The sequence below is a fragment of the Takifugu rubripes genome, chromosome 18 (assembly GCF_901000725.2).
Source record: "Takifugu rubripes chromosome 18, fTakRub1.2, whole genome shotgun sequence".
Lineage (NCBI taxonomy): Eukaryota > Metazoa > Chordata > Actinopteri > Tetraodontiformes > Tetraodontidae > Takifugu > Takifugu rubripes.
The window spans coordinates 9961108-9976185 of record NC_042302.1 but is presented as its reverse complement, the minus strand read 5'-3'; the positions used below and the strand labels follow the sequence as shown (position 1 = coordinate 9976185).

Genomic DNA, 15078 nt, shown 5'->3' with positions numbered 1-15078 from the left:
CTAGAGACAGTTTAGATGTAACGCTGACAAATAACGAGGAATTGTCTCGTGTCAGAAGGACCCCAAGAGGACAGGGTTCTCCGTGTGTGTGTGTGTGTGTGTGTGTGTGTGTGTGTGTGTGTGAGTGTGTGCATGAGTGTGTGTGTGTGTGTGAGTGAGTGTGTGAATGAGTGTGTGTGTGTGTGTGAGTGTGTGTGTGAGTGTGTGTGTGTGTGCTGACAGTTGTGGAAGTGATGCTACAGTTCACCATAAAGAACATGCGCTAGCTTGTGTTCTATCTTTAGCTTTGACGTTAGCAGCATCCGACATCAGCCGGACGTTTAATCGGGAGAAATAATTGAATTTGTCCTCTTTGATGGCGAATGTTTACCAGGACCAATAATTAAAACTCTTTGCGTTAGCGTCACGCTAACTAGCTCCAAGATTTCCAGATGAAATCCTCATCTGAACAACATCACAGGCAACAACGAGTCGTTTGAGGGACTTTCCTCAAAATCCAGATTCGGTGTTTAAATCTAGATTCTGGAACTGTTAAAGCACATGAATGCGGAAAAAGTATGAAATATTTCAAGCTAACAACTGTTAGCATGTTAGCTAAGTGGCTGGCCAATTTCCTCTGAAGAGAAGCTCCTGGATTCTCTCAGAACAAACTGCTGGTGTGGCTTAAAAACCGCTTCTGCTAAACTTAGAGAACTCGGAGCAGCTGGAGCAGCTGGAAAGATCTGCAGATCAGGAGGCGGGTCGGCCCCCACCACCAGAAACCACCAGCAGCATGTTCTGGTGGAGCTGAGGGCTCCCTCAATGCTGTGTGGAGGTGTCGCCACGGTGACGTGAACATCAATCTGGCCCAAAGTGAGCGTGAAAGCCCCACAAACCAGGGAAACATGGAGGCGAGCGGAGTCACATGTGGCCTCACTTTAGCCTGGAATGATGAAATGGACGCTGCGGTGCTTTCGGGTGTCTCTGTGAGGGTAGGACAAAAGGAGTGGGAGGCAGGGAGGACCAGGCAAGTCCAACGATTTAATTAGAGCTCGGCGCTGACTCCCGATGGCAATGAGCGCGGCGTGATGTCAGCAGGGGGCCGAACCCGTTATAAAGCTCCCGAGGCTCCACTGCACAGCACTGGATCCAGGAGCTCCGCTGTCCTGAGGAACCCAAACTCAGCACGACACCTTCATCCTGACGGGTCATCGGATCTTCATGAGATTCCGGACCGAGCAGGTCACTTCGCACCGGTGAGTGGACCTTCCGATGAACATGATCCAAATTCTTCTCTTTCGTTCTCTCTTTTGGATTTTAAAAGTAAAACAAATTTGAGTGTAAAATTCCTATTTTTCCTTTAAAGTCAGAATATTCCGAACTTTCAATTTTCTTTAGAAATCTTGGAGGTTTTCTGGATTCTTTTATCTTTGGAAATATTTCACTGTCTTTAAAAGGTGATAATAATAATAATAATAATAATAATAATAATAATAATAATAATAATAATAATAATAATAATTGTCAGACACCAAAGTCAGTTTAGGAGACTCAACAGTTCTTCTGGCTGACATGATGACAGTTCAGTTCTGAAGTGGATGTTGGTGTCCAGAGGTTCTGGGGTGTCCAGAGGTTCTGAGGTGTCCAGAGGTTCTGGGGTGTCCAGAGGACAGAAGAGTCCAGTTTGAGCAGAACTAAGAAGATGGGGAACATGAGGATGTTGGTAGTTGAGCAGGAGGAGGTGAGAGAAGATGCTGGACTTGTCTGGGGGGGTCAGCAGTGGCGGATCTGGGTTGAGCGGTTCTGAAGGTACGAGGAGGGTTCAGCCACATGATCTGAGCTACTCTTAGCTTGTTTCCTGTTTGTTAGCATGCTGGCTACGGTGCCGTTCAGTGGATTTTCTGCTGCATTCTTTGTTACATTTTAGATGTTTGTCCAGTAAAGCTGCATTGCCTGATAGCATGTTTTAGCTAATGACTCGGAAAGATTAGCTGCAACATTGAGGGTTTATAAAATAGTCACTGTTGTCATTTTTCATTTTTGGTCCCAAAATGTCAAATGCTCCAACATCCGAAGGTCCTAAAGCGCCGAACTATCAGCTGAACGTTGCCGCTCGTTTTCCTTCACATTCAGAAGAGGCAGCGAGACACCTACAAGGTTGGCGCTAGCTAATGTCATGTGACGGAAACTAAAGCTGGCTAAATGCTACAAGGTAAAAAGCTCGTCAGCCAATCACATCAGAAGTGGTTTCATTCTGAGGCAGATTCACCTTCATTCGGTCACATTAGCAGCGAGATCATCACGACTTTCAGGATCCACCTGATCCAACCAGCAGTGGAGGAGCCAAGCGTGAGCCTGCTAGCGGGGCTCAGGTGGGTCCTCTGGGCTCGACCCGTCATGAAGCTCTGACTCAACATCTGGTCGCGTTCTGGTCTTCATTGACTCAATTATCTCAAACATGCAGCCTGGCGTCGGCGGTCTATCGATGCGCCGTGATTTGTTCCAGAAATAGACGCTGCGCTAAAGGTCGCCGTACAACGTGAAACAATCAGCTGATTATTTCAGCTGCCAACTCGAGGCCGCCGCCGCCGCCGCCGCCACGACCCCCTGCTGCTGCCTCACAAACAGAAGCTCCTCCTGCACAACCTTCCCTTCACCTTGGCAGGTAGAAGGTCTTCCTAGCGTTAGCGGCTGTGTTAGCACGTTCACGCCCATCCACATTTGTTTCCCTTTAAACGAAATGATCCATCTTAATATGTTTGTAATGGCGTCGACCTTCGTGGTGGTCTCCGTGGAAACGTTCCAAAATGACAATATTTGGTATTTCTTTGATGACGAATAATTTGCTTTGGAAGGTGAACATGTGTCGAACGTTTCTGTTGTGTAAGAATGCTGGAAAAGATGGCGTGTTTTTGTCTTCAGAAGGTTTTTCCTTGCTCCTGCTGCTCAGCAGCCTCAGGTTCTCTGTGCTGCTCAGCAGCCTCAGGTTCTCTGTGCTGCTCAGCAGCCTCAGGTTCTCTGTGCTGCTCAGCAGCCTCAGGTTCTCTGTGCTGCTCAGCGTGCTGCTCAGCAGCCTCAGGTTCTCTGTGCTGCTCAGCGTGCTGCTCAGCAGCCTCAGGTTCTCTGTGCTGCTCAGCGTGCTGCTCAGCTGCCTCAGGTTCTCTGTGCTGCTCAGCTGCCTCAGGTTCTCTGTGCTGCTCAGCAGCCTCGGGTTCTCCGTGCTGCTCAGCAGCCTCGGGTTCTCCGTGCTGCTCAGCAGCCTCGGGTTCTCCGTGCTGCTCAGCAGCCTCGGGTTCTCCGTGCTGCTCAGCTGCCACCTTCTGCTGGATGTTCCACAGTCTCGGTGGGTGTGGCCATGCCCCAGGCCCCGCCCCCGGCCCCCTAAGCCCTCCCCTCCTGTATGAGGCATCATGCAGCAACGCTGCTGTTGTCAGAACGAGCTGCAGCAGCAGCAGGAGCTGATGGTCCCCTTCCACCTTTAACCTTTAACCTTTCACCTGTGGATACCTGCCGGACTCACCTGAGCATCTCTGGATGTGTTCTGTGATCAGAGCTCAGCTGGATTTTAGAGCTTCCGCTCAGCCTGGAAACTTTTCCCGTTCAACAGTAAGTTTCCGTAACTCTCCTCCCTGGGAGAACATCTGTTTCCACCCACCAACGGGATGAAACTGTGGAACATCTGGTTCAAAGAAAAGGACGAGAAGCTTCATTCATGTTACACGTTAGATGATGGTGACAGGACGGAGGTCCAGTTTAGCGCTCACCAACACCAGCTGGTTCTTCTGTCTCTCTGCAGGAAATTCAGGATGTTCTGGTCTCAGATGGTTCTACAGCACTGGTGCTTCGCTCTGTTCCTGCTCTGTTCTCCAGTGCCGCATCACGCCCGACCCGTTGATGATCCGAGCAGCAGAACGTGAGTCCAGCTCTCATTCAGTCGTATCTGAAGCACTTCTGGTCCGGTTCTGGTCTGGTTCTGGTCCGGTTCTGAAGCAGCTCTGCTGCCAACTAACGATTTAAAAAGGATTTTTGCTCTATTTTAAACAGACATTCATGTCAAACAGGAAGTAACGTGAACCAATCGAACGTGTAAACGACATTAGTTCTGATATCATAGAAGAAGAAAAACCTGCCGGCAGATCTTTGACCACCTGAGCGGCGTTTCCACGTTCTGCGTCCCAGCAGAACCCGCCTGCAGCTTCGGTCACCAACACACAGGAAGTGACCCATCACAAGCACAAATGGTTCCAGGAACCAACCCAGGGAGCTGTGTTCTGGTGGCCTGGTGCTGTTTGATGGTTCCTGAGCAGCTCAGTCTTGGTCCCCGTCGGGGGGCACCTGTGTTCTCAGCTGCTCGCTGGGTCGCCTGTGCTCCAGAACTCCAGGATCTGGTCCAGAAACATCAGTTTGGCTTCTTGTTTGAAGTCACTCTGAATGGATCAGCTTTCAAAGACTCAGCAGACGTTTGTGTGATTTAACAGGAAATGTCTGTGAGAATAAACACAAGCTGCGCTCAGATTTCAGGATATTAATATTATCATTTTTGGGGTTAGTATTATTTTTATTATTCTATCATTCAGCCTGTTGAGCTGCAGCTGAATTCTCAAACTTTTTGTTGTGCTTTCTTGTAGGTTTTCAAATTCATTTTTATTCCACTTCTCCAAAGAGAAGCGGTGCATGATGGGAAGCGAGTAGCTGCCGGTGTGTTTGAGTAACATGATAGCAGCGCGCGCTAATCTGAAAGATAACAGAAGCTCCTGTCGCACCTTCTCATAACATACAAATAACTTGGGTCGACTGAATACAAGCAAAAGTAAATCAAAAGTACCACGGACAAAAATTCCTTTTATACTCGTCATATTGCTCACGCGCTTCTTGATATGGTCACGTGGGGTGGAGCAGGCAGCGCGGCTCCATAGCTCAGGGGTTAGAGCACTGGTCTTGTAAACCAGGGGTCGCGAGTTCAAATCTCGCTGGGGCCTCACCTTCACTTTTCGTCACTTTTGTGTTTTGGCTCGTAAATAAACAATATTGCGTCTATAAACCATCTTTTCAGGGTTGAAATATAAATTGCACCGTGCTTAGAAGAATGGATTCACAGCAGGAAGGTTCCTGCGGGCTTTTTTGTGTGGGGTTTGCACGGCCCCAGAGTCCACGTGGATTCTGTCCGGCTGTCTCCCTTAGTCCAAAGTCCTGGATTCAGGGACAGGTGACCTGGTGACCTCAGGCGTGAACGTGACTGTGAACGGGTGCAGGGGCAGTTTCATGGTTGTTCGTGTACATCTGCTGCCCCCTGCTGGCAAACTAGTGAAACTAACGACATGAAAAGTTTGGCTTCACAAGTGACCCTCAGTTTGTTCAACATTTTCAACATAAAAAAACTGAGATAGTGTTTTTTATTCTCTTTTGGCAGAAGGCGCTCAGTCACTCACACGCAGCTCATGCACGATAAAGGCCGGGCACTGCAAGACTTCAAACGGCGAATGTGGCTGCAGGAGCTTCTGGATGAGGTTCACACAGCTGACATCCGTGAGCTCCCTGTCAGGACCACCAGCACCGGAGGAGGAGACAGTCGCGGTGTTGGACTTGGCCAAGCAGTCGTCAGCCCGAGCAGCACCAGCAGCACCCTCCACCCCAAACCACCTGGTGGCACCAAGAACCTGCCCGAGACCTTCAAGCTAGAGGACGAGGAGGGCACAAACCTGCCGCAGGAAACCAATAAGTCCACGAGCCACAAAGATGGAGGCAGCATGACGAAGATGCCTGGGAAGAAGAAGAAGAAAGGGCGGTCGGGAAAAAGGCGGGATGGAGAGAAGAAGAAGAGGAGGGCGCGTTCGTTGGTGTGGCTAAAGAAAGTTGGCAGCGGCCTCCACCTGGAGTGGAGCTCCCTGCTCGGAGTGCTGTAAACACAGTCAGATTCTGACGCAGGTCGGTTCCTCAACAGCTCCTTATATTAACACACGTTAGCGAACAAGAGATCGACGCGTGTCGATGCTGTTGTTTGGAAAAAGTTCACTTTGATCTAAATGTTTTTGTCTCATTGTGTCTTTCAGAAAACGATGGAGGCTCAACCCGACTCCTAAATATTCATATTACAGTTTCTCTGTAATATTGATTGTTTGGAAAGAAAGTGGAAAATATTTATTGGTTGTAAATAGTCTAAATATAGCAAAAGAAAGCAAATATGATAAAAAAAAAAAAAAGTTAGAAATGTTCTGTGAGAATCTTTGTGAATCTTTGCTTAATTTCTTTTATAACACTTTTGTCAGTTTTTTCCCCTGTAATTTATTTTGTTTGAATGCTGTATTTATTTTGTAAATGTGTGGAGGTGCTGCTGACCTTATATATTTTTGTACTATATTGCACTTTAGATATATAGATCTAAATATATACCTTTAAGTTTGTTCTTTGAAATGAAGAAACGATGGAAATCGTCTCTGTTCCTCTTCTGCTTTCTGAACTTTCTTTGTTCTCATCACTTTCAACATTCTTCCTGCTGGTTTTTCTGTGGTTTTCTTTTCTTCTAAAAGCCAAATTTCCTCAGTTTGACCTGATAATCAAACACAGAAGCTTCACAATCACTATTGTATTTTGGCACTTGCACTGAGATAAACAGCCTGAAGTGAAGAAATTAAACATGTACAATCAATTTTGGACTGCTCTTGTCTTTTGCTTGATTTTCTCATAACAAATGATCAAATATTCCCCAAAATAATGTCGTATTAATAATTTAGCTTGTATTTGTGAAATACAAATCCCACTAATAAGAATAGTCATTATAATAATCCTAACAGCCCTGTGATGAACCAGCGAAATGGCCAGGTTGACTCTTTTCTGGTGATAATGAGGGAAATGATGTGTATGGATGATGGTTGATAAGTGATAATTAAGAATAAATTATAATCAATGATTAATAACCAAGTGTGACCACATCACAGCAACATTCAGTCACAAAAAACCACAACACTGTTCTTGCCCACGACTTGTGTTAATAAAAACATATTTTTTAAAAGTAGTCTAATTTGACTCAGTGTTAACGCTCATAAATGACATTTTATGTGACCCTGTGTGCAGTACAGGTCCTTCGCCGCTGTGCGGTGACAGTACCAACACCGGCCGCATGGGGGGCAGTAATGAAAACTGTGGCCTGAATTGAGGCGGAAATTCGAAGCCGAGAGAAGAAGAACGTCCTGTTGGCTCACGTGCGGTCCCATCATGGCGCCACCGGGGGGGAAAATAAACCGACCCAAAACTGTGAGAAAAGGCTGAAAAGATTAAATCCACTAAAACGCAGTTTGTAGCGGGTGTAACGATGCTCGGTAGCTAAAATATATATACTGTACATATGTCTTATTTTATTTATCTTATTCTAATGTTGTCTTTTTTATGTTGAATGTCGCAGCGTCACACCAGGACAAATCCCTAGCTTGTGTAATACTGTGTATTACATGAACAATGGCAATAAACCTGATTCTAATTCTAAAACCGAACCCCAAACACGAACGTTTTACACAGAAACCCCCCAACAAGAGTAGCGCCGCAGAAATGTTCCGTTTCAGCGGATCTCGGTGATCGGCTGCGCTTCTGATGCTTTTTCTCTCCTCCTCGTAGGATCTGGGGAAAAAACTGTTCAAGCGGCGGCGAGTGTTGAACAGGGAGAAGAGGAGAGGTCGCCAGGTCACCGGAGCCGTTGTGGATGAGGGGCTGACCACCGTCCATCACCTGAAAAAGAGAAAGTATGTGAGCGTTCATCGAGGCATCCGGCCCTTCTGCAGATAAATGTTGAGTTTAGGAGCACCGAGCTTCACAAAATCCAGCTGTGCTGCCTTCAGCTCGCACAGATGTTGCCCCTCTTTGCTGAAAAGCATCTTTTATTGTGACCTGAGGCAGCCGAAGGATGCGACACCATCAAGCTTTAGTTTCATGAGCAGAAGGTGGCAAAGAAGTAGAAGCAAGTTTAGACATCCAGATGGGAATGTTTATTCTCCATTTAATCCCAGTTCCTCTGTGCTTAGGTCGAGTCCAAGGGCGAACATCACTCTGTCTGGAAAGAAGAGAAGAAAACTGCTGAAACAGCTTCAGCACGAGCAGAAGTCGAGTACGGAAGGTGACAGATTCAGTTGTCTTGGGGGGGAGATGATATCTGGCTCTAATCTGCCAATAAAATATCTTTTATTGGTTAGTTGCAAGTGTTGCAGCATCACTGAAAAGGAAGCCAGAGAAGAAGGAAGCTGCCGACTGGCTGGAGGACGTGGAGATGGTGGACGTGCAGTCAGGACAGAAGGACGGACAGAATGGACAGGACGGACAGAAGGGTGGACAGGACGGACAGAAGGACGGACAGAAGGACGGACAGAAGGGTGGACAGGACGGACAGAAGGACGGACAGAAGGGTGGAGACGCTCGTCAGGAAGCAGCCAACATCCTGATATAGGAATTCAAAAATGCGACGGCTGATTCTAATGCAGAACAATCAAAGTTCTGCCTCGATCACCTTGGTGGGTCCAGGGGACCTTCTCAACCTTCAGTCAGGAGGAATTGGAGAGTAAAATCCTCCGTTCAGATCCCAGAATCATCGCACATGTTGCTATTTTAAACTTCTCATGAAATAACTGTATTTTTTCAAAGGTTGATTTTACTTTTTTTAAACATTTCAGTTGAATAAAGATCTTGTTTTATTCCTTTCAGTGTCTTTTTAGACAATAATGGTGTTTTTGGGATTTTCGGGTGCTGGTTCTCAACCCCCCCCCCCCCCCCCCCCCACTGCCGAGGACAAAGAGGAAAATGGGTCAGATCTTCCTCAGCAGCCATCATGTAATCTTCTCCATCGTCTTCATCACGGAGGCAGGAAGCAGCAGCTGCTGAACCATCCCATCATTCCAGCCTTTGCTCCTCTTCCTTTGATGATGATGATGATGAAGATGAAGGCTGTCTGAACCATCCCATCATTCCAGCCTTTGCTCCTCTTCCTTTGATGATGATGATGATGATGAAGATGAAGGCTGTCTGAACCATCCCATCATTCCAGCCTTTGCTCCTCTTCCTTTGATGATGATGATGATGAAGATGAAGGCTGTCTGAACCATCCCATCATTCCAGCCTTTGCTCCTCTTCCTTTGATGATGATGATGATGAAGATGAAGGCTGTCACGGCCACACACCGAGAACCCGTCTAGCAGCTTCGGTTCTCCTTCAGGTTCCATGTCTTCCGACGGGGACTGAGCTGGTCTGACTGGCTCCGGTCGGCTCATTTCCGGTCCAATCAGTCCCCGCTCTTCACAGACGGACCCGGCGGATGGATGACTGGGTCTCCGCTCCGAACAAAGGAATCGCGTTCGCCATTAGGACCAGTGCGGAGCTCCGAGGGGCGACGGGACGCCTCCGCCGCTGCTAGCGACATGCTAACACCATGCTAACGCTGCAACGTGAATAACTTTAACTGAAGTTGCCAGCTAATTCTTCCCTCGGTGTCTTTCCTCACGCAACGGAACCTTTGGATGATCGCACAACATCTTTTCGTTTGGGGTTTTTCTGTGACTGAAGCAGAAAACCAGCAACACTCGTCGCTCTTGGCACGGTTCTGGTTGGACCTCCGGTCTCACCCTGGTCAGCGTGAGTGGAACCAGCTGTCCATCCCGGAACCGGCACCCAGGCCAGGGTTAGTTTGAACCGCACCTGCCGGATGTTTCTGGCTTGATTTTAATGGACAGCACCATCTGAAATCGGCTCACACGTCATTTCCGTGATCGCTGAGGAACCAGGTGTGTTCAAGGTTCAGAACACACCTGTGCTGTTCTGGGTCTGGGTCAGATAAGATAAGCCCACCTTCTTCTCTGCTGTCTTCCACCAGGTTAAAGTCCTGGTTTGAGTCCTCTCGTACTTCAGACGACATCACGATCAGCGCAGGTCCGGTGAGTTTCTGAACATTCCTGAAATAACCTGCAGCACAAATCAAACATCACTTCTATTTTTAATCATCTATTTTCGATCTGACGCCATTTGAGTTGGAAACTGGGCTTTGATCAGGAGGAAGCGTCAATAGAAAGATTGTAGAGCTGGATTCTCCATCTTAAAGACGTCTTTGAGTGCTTCATCCAGCACCAACGGCAGCAGGTCCGACCTTTAAAGTGTGTGTTTCTGACCACAGACACGTCTGTTGCCATGGCGCTGCCGTCGGTGCTCCTCGCCGTCACGCTGCTGCCGCTCATCACGTCACTTCCTGTGTCTGCAGCCGAGGAGGAGACCTGCTTCTTCAGGCAGCATCGCAGCGCCACCGTGAGCGCAGCACAGACACTAAATCCAGCAGCGGCCGCCAGCGACGCCCGGGTGGTTCCGTCCGAGCAGGCCTGCATCCGAGCCTGCTGCTCAACCCTGGTGAAACCAGGTGGGCCGCTGACGCCGCCTCCTGGGACTCGGCACAGTCGGACCCATTTCAGCTGTGTTTGTCTTTTTAAAGGTGCCAAATGCAACATGGTGGTGTTCAACGGCAACAGAAACGGAGGAGAGGAGAACTGCTTCCTGTTCCACTGTCAGGGGGAGCAGGACTGTCCCCTGAGGAAGGCTCTGGACGGCACCAACACCTATGACATCTACAAAGGTAAACCCCTTCCTCTCCTGGGACGGGTTGATCTGGAAGACCTGGGTCCAGAAATGAGCAGTGTGGCCGAAGTCCTCCCTCCGTCTGAAGGAAGCCTTGTGTTCAGGATCAGAACAAGAAACTTCCCAACATCCTTTTCAGTCAGAGGTTTCTGCCCCCCCCCATCAGCAGGAGGGTCCCCCCACATGAGACTGGCCCTGCTCAAGGTTTCTTCCTGTTAAAGGGGAGTTTTTCCTGCCACTGGGATTCTGTGAAGCTTCTCAAGACAATTTTGATTGTGACAGATGAATAAAGATTGATTTGATTGGGCAGGTGGGATTCCTCAGGTCTTTGATGTGTCAGGTTTCATCAGACGTCTCCTCATCTTTTTCTGTTACAGGGTTACTTCATCCAACCACAGTCGGACGTGTTACTACGGCGACTGATAGCAGACACGTTACCACAGCACTAGCTCTGTTGACGAGAACAGCGGTCAACAGCAAAACCGCTACACAGAGTACCAGCGCTGCAACAGCCCCGCCTACCACCGCGACAGCCCCGCCTACCACCGCGACAGCCCCGCCTACCACTGCAACAGCCCCACCTACCACCGCGACAGCCCCGCCTACCACTGCAACAGCCCCGCCCACAACTACAACAACCCCGCCTGCCACCCCGACAGCCCCGCCTACCACCGCAACAGCCCCGCCTACCACCGCAACAGCCCCGCCTACCACCGCAACAGCCCCGCCTGCCACCCCAACAGCCCCGCCTACCACCGCAACAGCCCCGCCTACCACCGCAACAGCCCCGCCTACCACCGCAACAGCCCCGCCTGCCACCCCAACAGCCCCGCCTACCACCGTGAAAGCCCCGCCTGCCACCGCGACAGCCCCGCCTACCACCGCGAAAGCCCCGCCTGCCACCGCGACAGCCCCGCCTGCCACCGCGACAGCCCCGCCTGCCACCGCGACAGCCCCGCCTACCACTGCGACAGCCCCGCCTGCCACAACAACCAGAAGAACAACAGGTGCCAGCCCATCATTCACGACAATGATGCAGTCAACAACAACAACAACAATTGCACCACCAGCCACCACAAAGACATTTGCGCCCAAACCTCAGTCAACGATCGGCACGATGACATTTTTCCATAAAACTACTGAAACATGGAAAACAGATACTGTTGCCATGACAACAAGGACAACAAAAGCAACTTCCACCACAACAATGAAAAAAACAATTAAATTGACCAAAAAGCAAAACAAAATGACCAAGAAAACAAAACCTGTCCCCGTCACCATGACAACTCGCCGTTCAACAACATCACTTCCTCTTAACCAGCTTGGTAAAGACGCACTTCTGAAAACCTCCGACCGACTGTGGCTGAACACCCAAACTATGACGAGGGCATCGGTTACTGGCCCACCCACCGCCGCTCCCTCTCCGTCCTCTCCGTCTCCCACTGACTCGACCTTCCCAAGCCCAGCCTCATCTCCGAGTCTGCTCCTCCTCCCTACAGAGGCCGCAGAGTCGCCCTCGGCCTTCCGGAACTCCGGCGCAGGTGACGGAAATGCGGCCATGAAGAACAGGATGGTGGTGATGGTGGTGCTGGCCCTCGCCGTGCTCACGCTGGCAGTGGCGGTCGGAGGCCGTAAGGCGATGGAGTCGTTTGACAGACGCCATTACACTAGACTGGAGCTGAATGACCTGCACTATGAGGTGTGAGGACCCAAGTCTGACTTCTCCATTCTGATTGGCCAAATGGTTCGTTGTTGTGATATCTATCACAAAATCAGTCCCCCGGAATTAAAAAGTAAAAATTGCCATTTGACCAAAAATAGGAGTGAAGTAAACATGAAAATAGTTTGGTCAGATTTGATGGTTTCTTGAGAGCTCTTTGTACCTCGTATGATAAACCAATTTAGTTGTGACCAATTGTGTCATTTCCTTGAAACTTTAAAGTTTATAAAAGAAAACTTTAAAAGTCAGATATGAAGGCATCTTCATCACAGAGGGTTAGGCTGGGGTTAGAGGGTTCTACCCTGGTATTACTGGCAGACAGTTAGTTAGAGCATTATGCTGGACTTAGACCTAACCCCTCTACCCCGGTACCACAGGTTAGGCTAGGGTTAGGGTAGGGCCAGGGTTCGAGGGTTAGGCCAGGGTTGGACCTAACTCTTCTACCCTGATACTACTGGTAGAGGGTTAGGGTTAGGCCAAGATTCGAGGGTTGGGCCAGGGTTCGAGGGTTAGGCCAGGGTTGGACCTAACCTTTCTACCCTGATACTACTGGTAGAGGGTTAGGGTTAGGCCGGGGTTAGAGGGATGGGTCAGGGTTCAAGGGTTAGGACAGGGTTGGACCTAACTCTTCTACCCTGGTACCACAGGTTAGGCCATAGTTAGAGGGGTAGGGTTAGGCCAGGGTGGGACCTAACTTTTCTACCCTGGTACTACAGGTAGAGGGTTAGGCTGGGGTTAGAGGGTTATGCCGGACTTGGACATAACCCTTCTACCCCGGTACCACGGGTTAGGCCGGGATTAGGCCTAACCCTTCTACCTTGGTACCGCAGGTTAGGCCAGAGTTAGAGGGGTAGGGTTAGGCCAGGGTTAGACCTAACTTTTCTACCCTGATACTACTGGTAGAGGGTTAGGGTTAGGCCGGGGTTAGAGGGTTAGGCCAGCGTTCAAGGGTTGGGCCAAGGTTCAAGGGTTGGGTCAGGATTCAAGGGTTAGGCCAGGGTCGGGCCTTACTCTTCTACCCTGGTACTACTGGTAGAGGGTTAGGGTTAGTCCAGGGTTATTCTACCCCAGTACTGCTGGTTTTACCTGAATCACCTTTTTAACTGCATCTCACTCTTCTCACCTGTTTTGCACAGTTTTTGTTTTGTTCAAAAAGTGTTAATTTAGTTGTTTTGATTATTATTTCAAGATTTATGTGAAAGAGGCATTTTGGCTCTTATTTTAAGTCATTTTATTCCGAGTCCTTCTCACACAAATACGAACCCTCATTTTCAAGCTGATTACTCGTGCGTTTTCACCATAATTCTAAAAAGTTACATGTTCAATAGTTTGATTGTTGCACTGATTCTTCTACATTTCTGATTCATTTCTTCTTCTATTTTGTTCATTGTTTAATGCTCCTGTGTCATATTGTGACTTCAAATGTCCCCAAGACCTTTTCTAGAACTGGAGACCAACAAAAGCAATAGAACTGTTGATGGTCAACCTCAGGAACCTTCTGACGTCCTGAGGAGATGTGACGCTTCCAGGATCTTCTGGGCTTTTCTGCTTTTTCACACTAACTCTGCATGCGTTAATTATCGGGCTCGGCTCACGACAGCTCGTCCACATTTTGACTCACGTTGGATTCACTTTGTTAAGATTTGAATATGCTGATAAAACTGAGTGTCCGATTAAAGTTGTTCAGGATCTGGTGGACTGTTATTTGTCTGAGGAGAATCTTTTATCTGTGAGCAGCAACCTGACGATTCGTCCGTCGGTGTCGTTACGAAGCAAAACCAGTCGTGTCAGTTTTGGTTTGATCGATACGAACTGTGACCTAACCCCTAACCCTAACCCTCTAACCCTAACCCCTAACCCCTAACCCTCTAACCCTAACCCCTCTAACCCCTAACCGTCTAACCCTAACCCTCTAACCCTAACCCTCTAACCCTAACCCCTAACCCTCTAACCCTAACCCCCTAACCCTCTAACCCTAACCCTAACCCCCTAACCCTAACCCTCTAACCCTAACCGTCTAACCCTAACCCTAACCCCTAACCGTCTAACCCTAACCCTCTAACCCTAACCCCCTAACCCCTAACCCTCTAACCCTCTAACCCTAACCCCTAACCGTCTAACCCTAACCCTAACCCTCTAACCCTCTAACCCTAACCCCTAACCGTCTAACCCTAACCCCCTAACCCTCTAACCCTAACCCCTAACCCTCTAACCCTAACCCTCTAACCCTAACCCCTAACCCTCTAACCCTAACCCCTAACCCTCTAACCCTAACCCCTAACCCCCAACCCCTAACCCTCTAACCCTAACCCCTAACCCTCTAACCCTAACCCTAACCCTCTAACCCTAACCCTAACCCCTAACCCCTAACCCTCTAACCCTCTAACCCTAACCCTCTAACCCTAACCCTCTAACCCTCTAACCCCTAACCCTCTAACCCTAACCCTAACCCTCTAACCCTCTAACCCTAACCCTCTAACCCTAACCCCTAACCCTCTAACCCTAACCCCTAACCCTCTAACCCTAACCCTCTAACCCTCTAACCCTAACCCTAACCCTCTAACCCTAACCCTAACCCCTAACCCTCTAACCCTAACCCTAACCTTAACCCTCTAACCCTCTAACCCTAACCCCTAACCCTCTAACCCTAACCCTCTAACCCTAACCCCTAACCCTCTAACCCTAACCCCCTAACCCCTAACCCTCTAACCCTCTAACCCTAACTGAACAAGGAAGCCTCTTCTGATCTCACGTATAATCCAACAGACTAATTTTATGTTTCT

At 48.9% G+C, this 15078-nt stretch overlaps 1 protein-coding gene and 1 non-coding gene across 4 annotated transcripts; both read left to right on the top strand.

Annotated features, from left to right (window-relative positions):
- The first annotated feature begins 622 nt into the window (after positions 1–622).
- On the top strand, positions 623–8659 carry pthlha (parathyroid hormone-like hormone a). 3 transcript variants are annotated; one of them, XM_011618295.2, is made up of 7 exons: positions 623–1235; positions 3776–3892; positions 5390–5904; positions 6030–7230; positions 7588–7712; positions 7992–8083; positions 8160–8659. In XM_011618295.2, the coding sequence occupies exons 1-3, from the start codon at positions 1201–1203 to the stop codon at positions 5880–5882; spliced, it is 645 nt and encodes a 214-aa protein (XP_011616597.1). In that variant the 5' UTR covers positions 623–1200; the 3' UTR covers positions 5883–5904; positions 6030–7230; positions 7588–7712; positions 7992–8083; positions 8160–8659. The 3 variants fall into 3 exon arrangements, with proteins under 3 accessions (XP_011616597.1, XP_029681399.1, XP_029681401.1); XM_029825539.1 differs by lacking the exon at positions 623–1235 and adding an exon at positions 3415–3585; XM_029825541.1 differs by lacking the exons at positions 623–1235; positions 3776–3892; positions 5390–5904 and having other exon boundaries at positions 7105–7230; positions 7992–8074.
- On the top strand, positions 4886–4958 carry trnat-ugu (transfer RNA threonine (anticodon UGU)). Its single transcript has one exon. It is a non-coding gene; the product is annotated as a tRNA-Thr (tRNA).
- Positions 8660–15078: the final 6419 nt, after the last annotated feature.